This window comes from Pelodiscus sinensis, chromosome 2 (assembly GCF_052426305.1).
Source record: "Pelodiscus sinensis isolate ZL-2025 chromosome 2, ASM5242630v1, whole genome shotgun sequence".
Taxonomy (NCBI): Eukaryota; Metazoa; Chordata; order Testudines; family Trionychidae; genus Pelodiscus; species Pelodiscus sinensis.
The window spans coordinates 39,071,146-39,089,517 of record NC_143053.1 but is presented as its reverse complement, the minus strand read 5'-3'; the positions used below and the strand labels follow the sequence as shown (position 1 = coordinate 39,089,517).

Here is an 18,372-nt window from a genome sequence, read left to right as displayed (position 1 = left end):
GGGTAAGCAGTGAGGTAGTAAAGTTTGCAGATGATACCAAACTGTTTAGGCTAGTCAAGACAAAGCAGACTGTGAAGAACTTCAAAAAGATCTCACCAAACTGAGTGATTGGGCAACAAAATGGCAAATGAAGTTTAATGTGGATAAGTGTAAAGTAATGCACGTTGGAAAAAAATAACCTCAACTATACGATGGGGGCTAATTTGGCTACGACAAATCAGGAAAGAGATCTTGGAGTTATCGTGGATAGTTCTCTGAAAACTTCCACACAGCGTGCAGTGGCAGTCAAAAAGGCAAATAGGATGTTAGGAATTATTAAGAAAGGGATAGAAAATAAGACTCAGAATATCTTACTGCCCCTGTATAAAACTATGGTACACCTACATCTTGAATACTGTGTACAGATGTGGTCTCCTCACTTCAAAAAAGATATTTTGGCCATAGAAAGGGTTCAGAAAAGGGCAACTAAAATGATTGGGGGTTTAGAACGGGTCCCATATGAAGAGAGGTTAAAGCGACTGGGACTTTTCAGTTTAGAAAAGAGGAGACTGAGGGGGGATATGATAGAGGTATATAAAATCAATAGTGGTGTGGAGAAGGTGGATAAAGAAAAGTTATTTATTAGTTCCCATAATAGAAGAACTAGAGGACACCAATTGAAGTTAATGGGTAGCAGGTTTAAAACTAATAAAAGAAAGTTCTTCTTCACACAACGCATAGTCAGCCTGTGGAACTCCTTGCCAGACGAGGCTGTGAAGGCTAGGACTATAGCAGAGTTTAAAGAGAAGCTAGATAATTTCATGGAAGTTAGGTCCATAAAAGGCTATTAGCCAGGAGATAGAAATGGTGTCCCTGGCCTCTGTTTGTCAGAGGCTGGAGAAGGATGGCAGGAGACAAATCGCTTGATCATTGTCTTCAGTCCACTCCCTCTGGAGCACCTGGTGCTGGCCACTGTCGGCAGACAGGCTACTGGGCTTGATGGACCTTTGGTCTGACCCAGTACAGCCATTCTTATGTTGTGCCAAAAAAAATGGGAAAGGCTGAAAATGTGACTTTTTTTCCATAAGATGGAAAGGGAGGGCCAGAGAGTAGAGGGATGTGATCCTGAGAGTGGCCATGGGAGCAACGAGCCTGCAAGGGAAAAGCTACACTGCGGAGAGATCAGTGGGGTAGCTGCACCACTAACTAAGTGGCCAGAAGGGCTAGGGCTCCACCATCTTTCCTGGCACCAGGCCAAGTAATTAGCACCCCCGTCCCAAACCCCTCACTCTGAGTCCTTGGCCACAGTGCGGGGGGAGGGGGGGGAAGAGTGAGGGAAAGCCCCCTGCCTTAAGCCCCTCCCCCTGCAATGCTCACACTCTTACCCCCACAAGCTCCCACCCTCCTGCCTTGCCTCCCCCACTTCCTCAAGACCCTCTCCTGACTCCTACACCCCCCACACCTACAGCCCCCTTCCCTGAAGGACCCAGGCAATACTAGTTTAGTCTTCTAGTAGGATATAAAATAGCCTTGTTGAAAAAAAGACGAAGGCTACGGCTGCACTGCAGGTTTCTTGCGCAAGAACACATGCACTACTCAAAGCACATCACAAAAGTGATGTGCTTTTGTGCAAGAGCATCCACACTGCATAGACACTCTTGCACAAGAAAACTCTGATTTTTCACAGAATGGCCATCAGAGCACCTGTGCTTTTTCCCATAGGGGTTTCTTGTGTCCTCTGGAGTGTCCACACTTGCCTTTTTGCGCAATAGCTGTAGCGCAAAAGGAAGTCATGCCTCGTAGAAGGAGGTTTACCTACACCGGCAAAAGCCCTCTGTTCTGCCGTTTTACTTCAACAAAAGCACATTTGAGGTGTGGACACTCCGCAGGTTTTCACACAAAAACCGCCATTTTTGCACAAAAACCCTGCAGTGTAGACGTAGCCGAAGGGTAGACAAGCTAAATTCACTGTAATATTATTCACCAAAATGGTCCACCCAAAAGTGTTGTAAGAGTGCAAGAAAGTACTGAGCTCTACTGGTGGGGAAGGCAGCATAGCTAGTCTTCACAATCTTCCAACAAAAGTTAGGAAACATTTCTCAGCTGCAGAGTTTGTTTATCTCTGCTGTACGTGTTGAAAAAGAAGATAATGATATATTGGGTTTTGCAATGATTACCTGAAGGCTTCACTTTTACCAATCTAAGGCCATGTCTACACTACAAGATAAGGTCAAACCAATTAAGGTCAATGTTTGGTCACCCAATTTTGCAGTTTGGAATCAGTTTAGAGAGCGGAATCTACAGTGTGGGCTGTTGTGATCCAAGTAGCCAAGGCAGTCAAAAACATTCTGCTACTGAGGGTAGTGACACTGGGAAACACGATACCATAGTGCCGTGGTCACCAACAGGTCGATTGCGATCTACTGGTCGCTCACGAGGCATCCTGTCTGCCCTGCCCTCATTTCCCTCCCACGCCCAAGAAGCCCCACTACCTATCTCAAGTGAAAATGGAGGTAGTGTCAGCTTCCAGGGGATGGACAGAAGTCCTGCAGCTTAGCGCCACTTCCGGCGATTCCGGAAGTAGCGCTAGCTGCTCTGCCGGGTGTACTGCAGGAGGGAACATCGGCTTCCTGCACTGCACAGGAGGGGTGAGTCAGCCCCGCAGGAGGCGCGCAGGGGGGTTGGCCCCAGGGCAGGAATGCGCACGTGGCTTCCCCGTGCGGGGGGGGGGGGGGGGAGGAGCGTGTGGTTAGCACCGGGACAAGTGCACGCAGGGCTTCTCTACACAGGGTGGGGGGATTGGCCCCGGGACAGGCACGTGCACAGGATTTCCCTGCACGGGGGGGGGGGGGGTCGGCCCCCTGGGCAGGCACATGCACGCGGGGCTTCCCTGCACGGGGGGGGGGGGGGGGGGGTTGCGCCGGGACAAGCGCACGCGGGGCTTCCCTGCACGGGAGGGGTTGGCCCCGGGGGAAGACACGCGCGCAGGGTTTCCCTGCGCAGGTGGGGGGCTTGGCCCCTGGGGCAGGCACGCGTGCGCGGGGCTTCCCTACGCGTGATTTTAATTTTATATATCGCATAATTTAAAAATAAACTGTTTATCAGAGTGTGTAAGTAAGGGCCGGGGATAGCAAGTGATTGGCAGGAGGAGAATAGAGAGGGCGGGGCTTCAAGGAAGGGGCGGGGCATCAAGGAAGGGGCAGAGGGGTAGATCTTCGCCTATTCTGAGATTTAAAAAGTGATCTTGGGTGTAAAAAGGTTGGAGACCACTGGTGTAGTGGATGTCTTTGCCGCAATGAGGTTCCCTAACTACAGTGGTGCAACAGGCCTAATGCATAGGCAAATCCATCCTGGTCCCCAACCACCTTGCCAAGGAGTACATAAACGGTAAGAGTACTTATTGATGGTGTTCCAGGCACTAGTAGACCACAAGAACCATTTCACCAACATCAATGTGGGATGGTTGGGAAACGTACACAGTGTGTGCATCTTTAGGAACTCCTGCTTCTTCAGAAAGATGCATGTTAGAACCATGGGCAGTAAGTGCAGCTAGGGCTGGGGGAGGCTGAGGCACCCACAGAGAGGGGGCCATGAAACCCAAGGCTCATTGACCCTGGAACACCAGGGAGGGAAGAGGCCACACAGTTTCACCCTCACCAGCTCCGGAGCAGAGAGGGTGGATGCTGGGGACAGCAACACTCCACCCCCAGAATGCCAACAGCAGGCTTTTGGGGGCAGAGTGTGGGTGAGGCCATGCCTGGAAGTTTGGGAAGGCAAAGCCTTCCCCTGCCTAGGCTACCAGCCGCCCATGGCTGGAACCATTTCCCCCCTCTCCCCCAAAAAGTTACCATTGGAGACATGGAAATAATTTTGATTCTTGGCGACTCAGCCTACCCCTTGGCTCCTCTAGCTCACAAAAGCAGTATATAGGCAACCTGGACACCAGCAACATGGAGTTCAGCAACAGGATAAGCAGATGCAGAATGATTGTGGAATGTGCCTTTGGACATTTCAAGGGGAGGTTTAGGAATCTTCTGATTTGGCTGAACCTCAGTGAACAGAACATTCCCCTTTGTGGTGTCAGTCTGTTGTGTGCTTCATAATCTGTGCGAGAGCAAAGGGAAAACTTATGGCCAGGATGGGAAGCTCAGGCAGAGTGCCTAGCCAGAGACATTAAGCAGCCCAACACCAGCACAATCAGGAGAGCACAACAAGGAGCAGTGCAAATCACAGAGGTCTTGAAGCAGTTTCATGCAAGGCCCCTTTTGAGGCTCTTCCACATCACTCTCCGTAAGTTGCCCCTGTATTCGCTGTGTTTGCCTTTAATCCTCACCCCACTCCTGCAGTTGAACCAATAAAGAGACCTTTGCTCAAAGAACAGGAGATTTTATTTGGGGCAAACAGCAGGGAAGGGGGGGGCACTTAGGAGACTGAGTAGGACTGCCTTCTACCTCCTAAGGGCCTGGAGGGTTTAGCTCCCCCTGAGGGAGGAAGCAACAGGGCTGGAAGAAGAGGATCAGGGGTGTTATGAGCATGACTCCACTACACACACTCCATCACAGCATTCAGGGAGGTGAACATGGTCTTGAGCTGTCTCGCCTGCTTCTCCCTGCCAGCTCTTCTTTCCTGGTTGCTCTGCAATCCAGTCCAGGTACTCTGCACACATCTCTGCCATGAAAGAGTGCATGCAGTCCATCTGCTCAAAGAACATGTCCTCCCTCATGTATTTTCACCTATGGATCTGAGACAAATGGGCAGATGCTGTAGGAGGGGAAGGACACACCAAGCTGGCTGCTGGCACAGCTGCAGAGAAAAGTTACAAGGGCAGACTTGCTGGTGGCTTGGCATGGGAAGGTGTCCTACCACAAAGGACGGCATAAGGCCAGTCTCCCCAAAAATCTTGTGAGACGGATCAAAGAGTTTCTATCTGAGAGCTTCATGGAACTGTGCAGACAGGACTCCTACTCCATCTGCAGACACATTAACAAGTTGTTCTAGGCCCTCCCGCTGTGTAGACAAAGCACACCTCACATGATACCTCACTGCCTTAACCCAGTTGTAGTTAGAAAAATATTGTGAACTCACTGCAAGTACCCTCCCCAGGGTCAGTGCTGGACTAGGAGGAGGGGACCAGCTCCAGCATCATGAACAGCTCCTGGTTCTCAGGGAGTCGCTGGCTGGCAAGTCGTCTCCTCCTCCTCTGCAACCATGCTATCCTCCAGGCTGACACCATGTGTATCTTGGCCAGACTAGCTGGCTAGACCCCTCCCCCCATCAAAAAAAAAAGTGACCAGCTGCTCGTAGTTACAGCACCTGTGAAGTGCTACACCAGACCATCTGCACACCTCCTTCACCTTGTGGTAAGACTGCCTCTGGTCCTTAATTTTCATTCTACACCGCTGGGTGTCCCAGGAATAGGCTTTAGCCAGCAGGCAGCATGCAATCTTAGTATAGGTGTCAGCATTCCTCTTGCTGGTTCAGAGCTCGGAGAGGAAGGCTTCATCACCCTGAACCTTGAAGTCCAGGATCTCCTAGACTCTCCATGCAGGCACTCTTCCATGCTCCTGCGAACTGGAGCCCATTGGAGCTGAAGTACTCAAAGTCGTTGCAGTCTTGGTAGGATTGTTCAAAGTCATTTCCACGTGTGCTGCAGTGTGCTGCTCACCCAGAATGTGCTTGCAATGCTGGCCACAAGGGAAAGGCCAATCTACATTTCACATGGCTTTTTGTGCTTATCCGGGAGAGAAGAAGCAGCACAAGTTCTGACCACAGTGGTCAAGACAGGGGATTGCAGAAGGCTTCCAAGAGGCCAATAGCCTCGACTTTCCAGTATCACTGTGTCTCAGCTACCATAAATTCAAACATGTAAGGTCCGGAATTACATTACTCCTCGTGAAAACCAGGAGTACTTAAATCGATAATATGGACGCATCACTTAGAAGATTGACCAAATGCGGCTCAAGTCAATGTAAAGTCCCACTGTAGGCCAAGCCTCAGGGGAGGAGGCAAGAAAGAGGCCTGGCAGGGGTTTGAGGTAAGGGGTGGAGTGGAGGCGGAGCCTGAAGCAGAGGGGAGGGTCAAGCAGCCCACTGCAAAATGAAAAGTGACATGCATTTAAAGCAAGGGCATGGGCAGTTGGTGAAGCTTCCACTTTGGGAGGCTGTAGCTCCCCAGTCCAGGCCTCGCCCCCTTTCCACGGTGTCTCGCGCACACCCTTTATTCTTGCTCACTGTGTTGTTTTCCCCTTCCAGCCAAATCCCTGAACCCAAGCAAATTACTTGGGGGGTGGGGAGGGGAGAACCACCACAAACACACTTTTCTGCAATTTCTCTCAACAAAATGGAGCATATTTGTACTACGTGCTAGACATGCAGAAGGTACCTAATTAACAATGCTAAAATTGGGCAAATTGCTCTGAGCTTCTCACAATAGGAGGAGGCGTTATCCCATGGGCTACTTTCACATTATACCTTTTGCCAGAAGAGGCAATGCTAATGAAGCGCTGATTATCATTGTCTCGTGCTTCATTTGCATAATCTCTTCCAATCCATTTATCTGGAGGGGCATAAGGACCCTGCACAAAAAGGGAGTTTTGCTCAAAAAGAAAACATCCAAACTGCATGTTTTTGCGCAAAAACGTCTTGTGCAAAAACAGATCGGAAGAGATAATGCAAATGAAGCATGAGAAAATGCTAATCAGCACTTCATTTGCATTGCCTCTTCTAGCAAAACCCGTAGTGTAGACATAGCCATGAAGTCTCAAATTAAAATTCTCCTGTAATCCAGGAGCAGTGGCTACTACATGAATACCACAAAAAGATTTTGAAATTGTAAAAAACACTTTTCAAGACTGCACTTCTCAGCACTTTCCATCTGACATCAAAACACGTAACTAAAACCAATAAATTTATACAAACTCCTATGAAGCAGGCAAGTATTATTATTATTCCTTTTTTCAAATGGAGAAACTGAGCCACAGGATAATTAAGTTCCTTATCCACTCTTTAAGTGGAAAAGCTCCCCTTGAGACCAAGCCTTACATGATGGATCCAATGTCATACTGGAAGTCTGTGACAGGAAGGACGTTGAGAAAACCCCTCTTCTTCTCATTTCTAGCAGAAAGGAGCACAGGCCACTGGCTACATTGAGGTGGCAAGATCACCCTGAAACTCCAGCTTCCCCCAATACAGGAACTCCGCAGTGAGGCTGCACCTGACCCTAACACTGTTTAAGGGCTGGCCCTGCCCCTCTGTGCCAGACATACTAGATGTGACTGGGCAGGTTCAGCCCAGCATGATGAAACTGTGGAGGGAATAATTGTGGTAGGGTTGCCAGGTGTCCTGTTTTGAACCGGACAGTCCAGTAATTGAGCTTTCTGTTCGGGAAACAAATTGAGGAAAATATACATGAGAAAATATAAATGTCTGGTATTTTCTAAATAAGATGTAATGTAGATTGTGATGTAATGTCAAGTGTGTCCAGTATTTTTGTTGAAACCACCTGGAAACCCTAATTGTGGGGGATCCTCATGTGGGGCAGTCTGGGTGGCTCAGTGGGAGATCTGGATGCATGGGGGCTTCTTAGGGGGTTCTGGTGTAGGGACAATGGGACTCTGGATGAGCCTAGTGGAGGAGTCGAGGGGAGGTGGGGTTTGGTGTGGGGTCCAGGTGCTGAAGAAATAGGACTTAATTGGATGGGGGTCTAGGTGCAACTTCCTGGGGCTCAGTGGGCTGGGGGAGCTTGTTGGAGGAGTCCAGATTTAGGGGAGCAGGGCTTGTCAGGGTGAAGGTTATATGGGCCTGCTTAACCAGGGAGCCCCAGCTCCTGCTGAGGAGATGCTGCATGCCAGATTGCAGTTCTCTCCCTTCCCTCCCCCCTGCTGATTCCTCATCCCCTTTTCTTCTTCACCTCCCATTCCCTCTTCCCCCACTTCCTCAGCCCCTTCCCCTCCCATCCAACTTCACTTCAGGGCACAAAACAAGAAGCCTGTAGAGAGAGGACAAAGGGAAGGGATCCAGCAGCTATCTCTGCAGGGCTCACTGGGCTAGGCAACACCCCCACTCCACGCACTACCAAGGGGGAGAGGGACTTTGGGGAGAAGGAAAGGGGAGAAGAGCTACTGAGCCTGCTGCTGGGAAAGTGAAACCAAACCCATCCCCACTCCACACACAGAGCAGGGAGAGTGCAAAGGAGGAAAAGGGGAGGCAGCAAGAAGGGCCAAGGCACAGGCAAGGGGGGGTTGGATGGGGTAAGGGGCCAAGCAGGGAGGGGAACGAGCAGGAGAACAAACCAACAGAGCAGGGCTAGCAATCCTCCTGGAGCCTGTGAGATGAAGGGAACTGCAGGCTGCCAAACAGCAGGGAGAGCCTTGTGACCACAGCTTCACAGGTGACTGACTGGGCAGGGCTGATTAATCACCTGAGCAGCTTTGCTACCAAGCAGCTCAGAGGGAACTCTGCTTGTAACAGTAATTCAAGCCTTGTGTCTGTGCCATGCAGGTTCAGGGACAGGCTACTGAGGAGGCTCCCTATGACTCTGCCTTCCCAACCACTCTGGAACCTGCCTGAACCATACTAAACATTCCACAGAAACCCCATATGGCTGCTGGAGGCAGAGAGGGGAGGAACAGAGCCAAGGCCAGTGCCAGCACAGCCCCAGCTTTGGGTAGGCTGTGCCTGGTTTTGCCTTACAGACCAGATGCTCCTGAGCAAGAGCACACACAAGGTGCATGCTGATTGCAAAGAAGATCGAGAGCCATGCACTTCCTTCAGGTATGTTACTTTTGCCAGCAATTTAATTTGCCCTATATAAATGGATAACTTTGTGTTAAAAAGGCATGATATAGAAGGAGAATCAAGTGCAATGTATTTTAATCTTATTCTTGGGGTCATAGTGCACATGCCCAATTTCAATCCTGTGGCCCAATGAGATAAAGGAGGGTCACTCTTGCAGTCTACTCATTTGCCTTGGTTGCCCATCACTGGTTCAGGCTAAGCATTAAATATTTTATGATGATGCAGCCAGGAAAGCTTCAGAAGGTGGTTTTCTTGATCAGAGGATCAGTTGGATGTCAAACTGTATTGCCTTTGCAGATTAGAAGTTTGAAAATGCTACTGGTTTAATGTCTACAGCTAGCAAACAGGTGTCAGACCTCCTGCTTCTCCCCAGGTTTCACCAATTCTTTCAATTTTAAGTCTTGGTATCTTCTGTATAACTTCAGTTCCTGAAGTTGAGAGCCTTACCTTCAAGTGAGTGCAAACAAAAAACACGTGTCTTGCTCTCTTCTACAGTGAAAAGCCTAAAAAAATGTGGGTTGGTGTATCCCAAAGGTTCTAAAACCAATAGATTTAAAAAAAAGCCTACTTAAAACTCTTATCATTAAGTCAATTTTGAATGCTTGGGGATGGTAGTACCACTTCCTTCTGCCCACACTTGTAACTCTGGGAAAGTCATGGTAAAGCTTTCAGAAGTCTACACTAATTTTGAGTGCCTCTGTTTAGGTGCCAAACTGGAGACAACTAAAGCTTGAGCTTTACAGACACTGGGCATCCTGGAATGCCCACTGAATTCATGCCTTAGATATCTCAAACTGAAGACTACTGATTGAGATGCAAAGTTAATGACCATTACTGTTCTTAGTCACTATGCTTGTTTATCCATTTATAAGTGTCTATCCCTGACTTACTATACAGAAATGTGAACTAGGAAGTTTAGAGTCTGAACCTACAAATAGGATTGCCAGGCATCCGGGTTTTTTTTACTGGAATGCCTGGTCAAAGAGGGACCCTGGAAGCTCCAGCTGGCACTGCAAGCTTGACAATTGAAAGTCCAGTCAGAAATGCAGCAGAGACTCCGGGATAAGCCAGGTTCACTCCTGCCTTTGGCTCCATGTGGCTCCTGGAGTAGCCACCAGATCCTTGCACCCTTAGGCTCAGGGGCAGCTAAAAAGGATCCACGCACTACCCTCAATCTCATAGGTACTGCCCCACAGCTCCCATTGGCTAGGAATTACGACCAAAGTGGACTGCAGGGTCAGCACCTGCAAGCATAAAAGGGCAGCATATGGAACCTGCCTAGCCACCCACCGCATGCCTAGGGATTGCAGGGACCTGGTGGCTGCTTCCTTGGGAGCTGTGGTAAACACCTCCATGACCCCAAACCCTGAACTCCATGCCCCAGCATGAATTCCCCTCCCATACCCAAACTCTGTCCCAGGGCCCATCCCACACACAATCCCTTACCCCAGCCCTGGGCCCCCTTCAGCACTCCAAACCCCTAATCCCTGGCCTCACCCCAGAGCCCACACCCCCAGCTGGAGCCTGCACCCCCTCCTGCACCGCTACAATAAATGATGGTGGGAGAGGGAGCAGGGATGGAGCAAGTGAGGTGCAGGGCCTTGGAGAAAGGGTAGGACCTTATGGAAGCGGTGGGTCTCAATTTTCTGCAATTAGAAAGTTGGAAACCCTGCCTGCAACCAGAGTAAACAAAATTCCCACTGAAAACAGTGGAAATATAGTCTAAGATAGCAAGGTTAGGGATTTAATTAGTTTGTACTTGTAAAATGCTACAAGATTCTGGAAGGGTTGTAGAAATACAAGTGGGTTTTTTCTGTAAATACTATTTATTTTATCTAGGAAAAATGCAGTATATAAGTTCTCAATACATTAACTTTAGATTGTGCAACTGAATCAGTATTTGACAGACTTGATGAACCCACAGTGGCTGTATTTCTAGTACATGCACTAGATAGTCAATGAAGTAGTAACAGCTCCAAAACCAAAAAGTAAACAGTGAGTAAAATCCCAAACCAAAAGCCTTAAAGTTGGTGTTAGTTTGAATATATACCAGATAAAATAAAAATGCACCTGCAAAAAAAAACCCTCAATGAGTTGTCATTAATATATCTTGTTTTAAAACACATATTTAATACCACAAAAGTTGCTGAGCTGGATCAAAACAAAGTCATCTTATTCTGTAACCCTCTCTCAAAAAGTACCCTGTAACATATGCTTCAGAGGAGTGTTTCCCCAATTTCATTTGGCCACGGAACCCTTTTAAACTCGAAATAATTTTGTGGAACCCCTAATAAGTCTTCTATATGGAGCTGAAAAAGTTGACCACAAATAAGTAAGGATAATAATAAACATATGCTAAACAAGGTCATGAGATCAATACAAATGAAAATTGTTTTCAATAAAATTAATAAATGCTTAAATATTTATTATTTTTTTAAATCATAAAATGTTATTGTAATGGAATTTTCTTGCAGAACCCTTATTTTCACTTCACAGAACTCTGGGGTTCCCCAGAACACCATTTGGGAAACAATGCTTCAGAGGAAAGATACAAGAAAGCTGGCAATCAGCAGTCAGAGGATACCCCTGCTCACTAGGAAAGTTTCCTCCTAAATCCCCCACCTTATCAATTTGTCTGGGGTTTTGCGCTGAAGCATGATAGTTCACATAGCAACATTATGTATGATAAGTTAACTCTCAAAACTGTATTGCTATTATTGATATTAAGGCCTGGTCTAAGGGCAATTTTGTACAACTATATCTACATCAGTTAAAGAAAATACAATCACCTCTAACGGAAAACAAATATACTTGTAAGAGGCATAAAACTATACTCATCAATAAACTATAGCACAGGGATTCTGAAACTAGAGGTGTTATAGGGGACGGGGGAGGGGCACAAGCTGTCAGCTTCTATCTCCAATCCTTGTTTCACCTGCAGCATTTATAATAGTGTTAAATGTTTTCATTTACAAAGGGGTCACATTCATAGACTTGCTTTGTGAAAGGATTCGCCAATACAAAAGCTTGAGAACCCCTGCTATAATGGTATAAACACTTCATGCTACTATAACTGCATTCACACTAGGGTGGGGCTATACCCCATTAACTATCAGCAAAGTTAAGGCAATATAACTTTTGTTGTTAGATGAGGCCTTTAGTGTTTTCCTTAAAGCAACAGCTCTTGGGATTTGTCTACACTAGCAAGTTAGTGCATCTTAACTTTCTCACTTAGGAGTGTAAAAAAAACCACCAGCATCAGCAAGTTACAGCACTGTAAAGCACCAGTGTGAATAATGCTATAGCGCTGGGAGCTGCAGCCCAAGCACTGTTAGCTACTTGCCTCATGTAGATTGTTTACCTAGAGCAGTGTTTCTCAATGAGTGGTACAAGTACCCTTAAGGGTACTCGAGAGCAGTCTGAGGGATACATCAACACAACTGAAATTTGGAGAAAACTGATTTTGTTAAGTTTTACAGCGCTTTATTACTTTTGTACTTTTTACACCCAAAAATTTCATTGTTCACCCGGCTATGATTAAGTTGTTTAAACAAATGTGTTGCAAGGATAGAAAAAAATTGTGTGTGTCTGAAAACTGTAGGTACTGGGGGTACTTACAATTTTTTTTAAAAAAAGGGAGGCCTTTTTTTTTAAAGGGATATTTAAAAAAAAAAAAAAAAAAAAGGTTGAGAAACACTGACACAGGGTGCTCGGAGACCTCAGCAGCGCTTTAAACTTTAACATGTGTATACAAAGCTCTGGAATCAAGTTTCTCATCTTCATGGTTGTGGAGAAAGGCCTAAATACATGAACCCTAAAGGCTCAAAATTCAAAATGTATTTAAATCATTATCTGTCAGGGACCTGACAATTTATGAGCCTTTGGGGTTGTCAATTCCACAACAGTAAGGGTTTTTTGTTAAGAGTTTCTAATTTGGGATCTTCCTAATTTACTTGAATAAATCTGCTAATTATGAGATTAAGCTATTTTAACAGTGTTTTTCAAGTAAAAGCTCCATCCAAATCATTTGGATGAAGTCCATGGCTTTTATTATTGTTCTGTTACAGTCTAATAAAAATTCTGGATAATACATTAGTTGCAATTAGCTTCAGATGCTCACATTTTGTGAAAAGCTTTTCTCCAGAAGAACCATAATTAAAACGGAGAGGTGATAATAGTCATGATTTTTCAAATTCCTGTCCTCTAAAAACAATTAAGTGTCCTTAAGCTATATTTCACTCCAAGCAGCTTTTATTCAGTATTACTGATTATTGTCTATAGCCAACAGAACATTCACATATTCTCCTGGCTTCTGCTGTGTCTTAGGGCAGGTGTATCCTACTGGGAGACTGATGCTGTGACAATCAATTCCCTAGGGATTGATTTAGCAAGTCTTCACGTAGACCTTCTAAATCTACCACTGATCAGTCTCTCTGGCCGACTTCAGTACTCCATCAGAATGAGTAGCATTAGGGAAGTTTCTCCCACTGACCCTGTGGCAACTCGACCTAAGTCCTGGCAACTCCAGCTATGGTATTCACGGGGTGGCATTGCCCTGCAATGTGTAGTGTAGATCTGCAGTTAGATGTGGGCAACTTTTTTTAAAATGAAATTTTAAAAGGTAGCAGTGAAAAAACTAGGATCTTTCAAATGTAAAAGCAATATACTTTACCAATATAATCTCTAACAGCTGCACTGTGAAGCATGCCCAGAGCCCCACGGATGCTAGTAGTGGTACACCCATAGCACACGATGTCAATTTCCTCAGCATTAGTTTTAAAAATATAGATTTAAGTTCAGAGCCTAGACTATGTAGTCTGATCTCACAGAAGATTTATTGTCATCCTGACAGTTCTCTGTTGGGCTCAATAAAGGTTAGTCTTCACTTAGAAATTCCGCTATTCCAGAATAATATGGGTTGCTGATTTAACTTAATCCATTAGTTGAGATACATAGGGCCAAGACTTACAAAAGAAGCTAACTGAGCATTATTTATTTAGAAGGGATTGAGATAAAAATATGGAATCTCAATGTCATTTGTAGTCAGGTTCAGACTACAATTGCAATGTAAGATTGAAAGGAAGTTTGTTACAGTCTCTGCCATCCCAAAATTAGTTCTATAGACAGAAGAGTGATATATTAGGATTTCCCTCCTGGATTAGTTTTAATGTTGGGTGTTTTTATGCTCTCTTCTTCCACCCTCCATCCCTCGTGAATAAACTAAGTTTGTAGAAAGCAAAGAAGAATCCCTGAGCTGGGGGAAGGCTCATTGTAGGTGTCCAGTCTACATTTCCATCCACCCCCATAGGAATTGGTGCTAAATTGTGTAAGCACATGCCAGTCTTCGCATTCACCCTAGCATTGGGTAGTGACTGTTAAGCGATTTATGGGAGAGGGGGTTACGACCAATAGTGCCACCTCAGAGGGGGAGAGCTTAGCGCCAATGTTGGAGGGAGGGTTGAACTGGCGTCTGTCCCCTCCCCCCACGGAGGGGGAGCGCCAAGGCTGAAGGGGGAGGAGGGGATCACAGGCCGGGGGGCCTAATGTCTCCTCACGTCACTCTCAGTGGGGGAGAGAAGGGGCATATCCCAGCAGTCCCGGGGGAGGGCGGCGCCGGCCGTAGCCCAGTGGTGCCTGGCGAGGCCTAGCTCCTGCCCCCACCCACCAGACCACGCCGCCAGCTGCTCTCAGTGCCAGAGCGAGGACGGGGCTCGATACCTTTTCGGTGCTGCCGGCTCCATGCTGCCACTGTGGGCTGGAAGCGCGCTGAGCCCAGTCCGCCGCGGCGCGATATCGCCTGACAGGCCCCCGCCGGCCCCCCCTTAACTCCACACAACTTTCCGGCAACTCTGGGGCTGGCCCTTTAAATGCGCCTCGCCTCCCTCTCGAGTCTGAGGCGGACTCTCACACAACCTATCCCAGCGCCACCTAGTCCTAGCCTGCTGGCTGCCCCAGGCCCGCCTCCTTCCGCCTTTCATTGGTTACAGGAGGCGCAAAGGCAAGCACTGATTGGAGGTTAACCAAGTCACTCGCAGCCTCAGAAGGCGGAAGGAAAAGTCCCCCAGCCTGGACTGAAGCGGCTGTTGCTGCCCGGGCGAGAGCGAGCGGACTTGTGTCGGAGGGAGAACAATGGGGAGCGCAGAGCGTTCCCAGCATACTGCACGCCTCGCCGGGCCTGGCTGTAGAGCGCCGTATGCTGGGATGTGTAGTTTGCAGCGGTGCGCGGGCCCCGCCGGAGTGACCGCTCCGGGCAGCGGCATCTCACAGCCGGGAGCCCCTTACGCTTCCCCGGCGGCCAGTGCGTGTCCTGCTGGGAGCCGGGCGTGGCACAGCTCCGTTTTGAGGGATACATTAAAGCTCCCTTATCGCAAGGGGCCATTTTGACCGCCACAAAGAGTGGGGCTCCCGGAGGCGTCAGAGCCGACCCTGGCAGTGCTGGGCCCTACGCGGCTCCGCACCAGCGCACGCACCCCCACGGGGGCGGGGGCTGCCCACTCTCTGACCAAACGGACCTGATGCCATTTGCTGCGATGGTGTCCGGTCCCGTAGAGTTGGGAATCCTGGAGCGGGGCAGGGAGGGAGGCCTCCGGGCAGTAGATGGGCGACACGAGTGCAGGCCCGACACGACGCCCGCCGAAGAGCAGTAGAGCTGTGAAGGGGAAACAACGCCTCTCTCCAGCCGCCGGCTGCGTGGCTACCACCTGCTCCCCCGGAGCCCTTTGGCCTGCACTTGCGCCACTCACCGCTGCCTAGTGAGTGGGGGGGGGGTTGGTATCGACAGAGCCAGTGTTGACCCCGCAGGGCGTGTGGCGTGGGGATGGGGCCACCAAAACCAGATCAGCACAACCTGTGGCTGCTTAACATCCCATCCCTAGGTACGTGCAGCATAGGCCACCATAAAATTTGAGGCAGCAAACCTAAATTTAGTGGTACCCTAGGCAACTGCACATGCCTACGGATGGCCAGGAAGGGTGTGTTAGTAGTTAGTTCATTGCTTCAGAGAGGGATGTTAATCTTCAGTCTTTGGCTTCCTCCAGTAGTCCAGGTACACTACTTAATATCACAAAGGAAATATTTAAATCTCCCTATTTAAATTAAAGTGTAGGGCAGGTGAGACTTCTGCAGGCAATGCAAACCAGTGGATGTTAATATAAACAATTATTTGCTGGCAATCTCTGAGGATCAGTTTAACAGTCCCTGGTTTAGGCATACCGTCAGTAAACAAGACAGGAGAAACATTCAAACATTGCTTCTTGTCCTATCCGCAGGAGTTAAAAACAATTTGTTTCCTACCATCTTGTAACAACTTTTTATATACTTCAAAAGTTTCAGAGGGGGTAGCAATGTTAGTCTGTAACTGACAAAAAAATAACAAATAGTCTTGCAACAACTTAAAAAGTAACAAAAAATCTAGATGGTATCATGAACTTTCATGGGCACAACCCACTTCTTCAGATGCATGGAGTTAAGGGGTCCAAGTTCCAAATAAATACCAGAGAAAGAGAGGAGAGGGTACTGTGACATCCTCATTTCTTTATTGTTTTGTCATTATAGTCCTCACTTCTCTATTGTTTATCTGTATGGTCGGTCTGGCTAGGTCTAGACTACAAGTATTTGTCGGAAAAAGCTACGCAAAATGCCCTCCACATTTTGCATACCTTTTTCCGATTCTTTTGTCAGAAGAGGCTTTTCCAACATTTGACCCATCTAGAATGGGCCAAATGTCAGGAAAAAAAACCTCTTTCAGAAGCCCCCTTCTTCCTCAGGGAAGGAGGAATACAGGAGCTTGCAAAAGAGCATGTTTCCACTTCCACAAAAAAAAGCGGAAATGCACACGCGTTTTCTGGACTCAGCAGCGGTTTTTTTGGGATACTTCTGGTATCCCGAAAAAAACCATAGGCTGTGTCTACATTGGCACCCCTTTCCGGAAAAGGGATGCTAACGAGACCAGTCGGAATTGCAAATGCTGTGGGGGATTTAAATATCCCCCGCAGCATTTGCATGAACATGGCTGCCGCTTTTTTCCGGCTTGGGGTTTTGCCGGAGAAAAACGCAAGTCTAGACAGGATCTTGCGGAAAATAAGCCCTTTTCTGGAAAGTAGGAATAAGGGATCTTCCGGAAAAGGGCTTATTTTCTGCAAGATCCCGTCTAGACCGGCATTTTTCTCCGGCAAAACCCCGAGCCGGAAAAAAGCGGCAACCATGTTCATGCAAATGCCGCGGGAGATATTTAAATCCCCCACGGCATTTGCAATTCCGACTGGTCTCATTAGCATCCCTTTTCCGGAAAGGGGTGCCAATGTAGACACAGCCATAGTGTAGACATAGCCTCTAGTACTTTGATTCTGTCACAGTGTAATTAACTTTGCAGGGTGTAAACCAATTAAGATGGTGGGATATAATTGGTTAGGTCATTATGTTACAATGTCAGGAATAGTTAGTTAAATTTCAGTAAAATGATTGATTTAGGGATTGCTGAGAATATTACTTTATAAGTTGAAGGAAAACAAGAAGTAAGTTTGAAAAAGGAAATGGGATTCATGCTTGCTGGAAGTTAACACAAATAAACATCACATTGTTTTCATCTCCAGACTTCAGGTTATTGCTATTCTTTATTCATACAAGGATTATGGAAGTGGGAGGGTGAAGAGATAAGCCCTCCAACCATAACTATTTTCTGGGAACAGTTTTCCAACCAGTTATGCACTCACCTTATAGTAGCTCCATCTAGTCTGAATTTTCCAAGTTTGTTTATGAGATAGTATCAAAAGCCTTACAAAATTCAAGATATCCCACATCTATCACTTCCTCCCTTCCCTATACACAAGACTTATTACCTTGTTAAAGAAAGTAGTTTGGATGTTTTGACACAATTTGTTCTTGATAAATAACAGTCTACACAGAAGGTGATAAATCTAGGTATTTGCAAATTAATTGCTTAATTATTTGCTCCATTATCTTTCTGTGCACTGATGTTAAGCTGACTGACTGGTCTGTAATTTCCTGAGTTGTCTTTATTCACCTTTTTATAGATGGGGCAAATACAATGCCATTTTCCAATCCTCTGGAATCTTTCCCATCTATTTGAAGATAATCACTAGTCACTCAAATATCTCCCAGTCAGATCCCTGAGAATTCTAGGATATACTAATGCTGCATTAAATATGCATATTTAACAAAATGCAAGGAAATGCAGGTATCATTGCCATACACATTTATACTTACTCCTGGAGGAATTCTGTGCCAAAAAAAAATTCTGCACACAATATATTAACATTTTGCAAATTTTATTTATCAATAAATAAATATGAAGGCTCCAGCATGGTAGTGGTGAGCCCAGGACACTGGCCGAATGGAGGTGGGAGATCACCCTGCAAAATGCCGCCCTGAACCTTCACTCCACAGGTAGCTTTTCTGTGCAGTATTACTAGTCACTTGAATTCCCTCAGCTTACAGTTCCAGTTCTGTCATTGATTTTGCTAACGATGTCGCCCTCCCTTAACACCAACATGAAAACATGGAAGAAAAGGTTGCAACACTGGAAAAAACTGTCTCAATGACTGGACTGAGCATTCACAAGGGAAAGACCAAGACAGTG

The 18,372-nt window shown here is 46.9% G+C and overlaps 1 protein-coding gene across 4 annotated transcripts in view; it reads right to left on the bottom strand.

The window, feature by feature from the left end:
• STK3 (serine/threonine kinase 3) overlaps nt 1-14,720 on the bottom strand; it is a 320,261-nt gene extending 305,541 nt beyond the window's left edge. For 2 of the 4 annotated variants that reach the window (XM_075920321.2, XM_075920323.2), the window contains exon 1: nt 14,493-14,720. In XM_075920321.2, the coding sequence (XP_075776436.1) occupies nt 14,493-14,515 (23 nt within the window). In that variant the 5' untranslated portion in view covers nt 14,516-14,720. The remainder of the gene's footprint in view (nt 1-14,492) is intronic. The other 2 variants (XM_075920324.2, XM_075920322.2) reach the window with 2 other exon arrangements.
• Nucleotides 14,721-18,372: the final 3,652 nt, after the last annotated feature.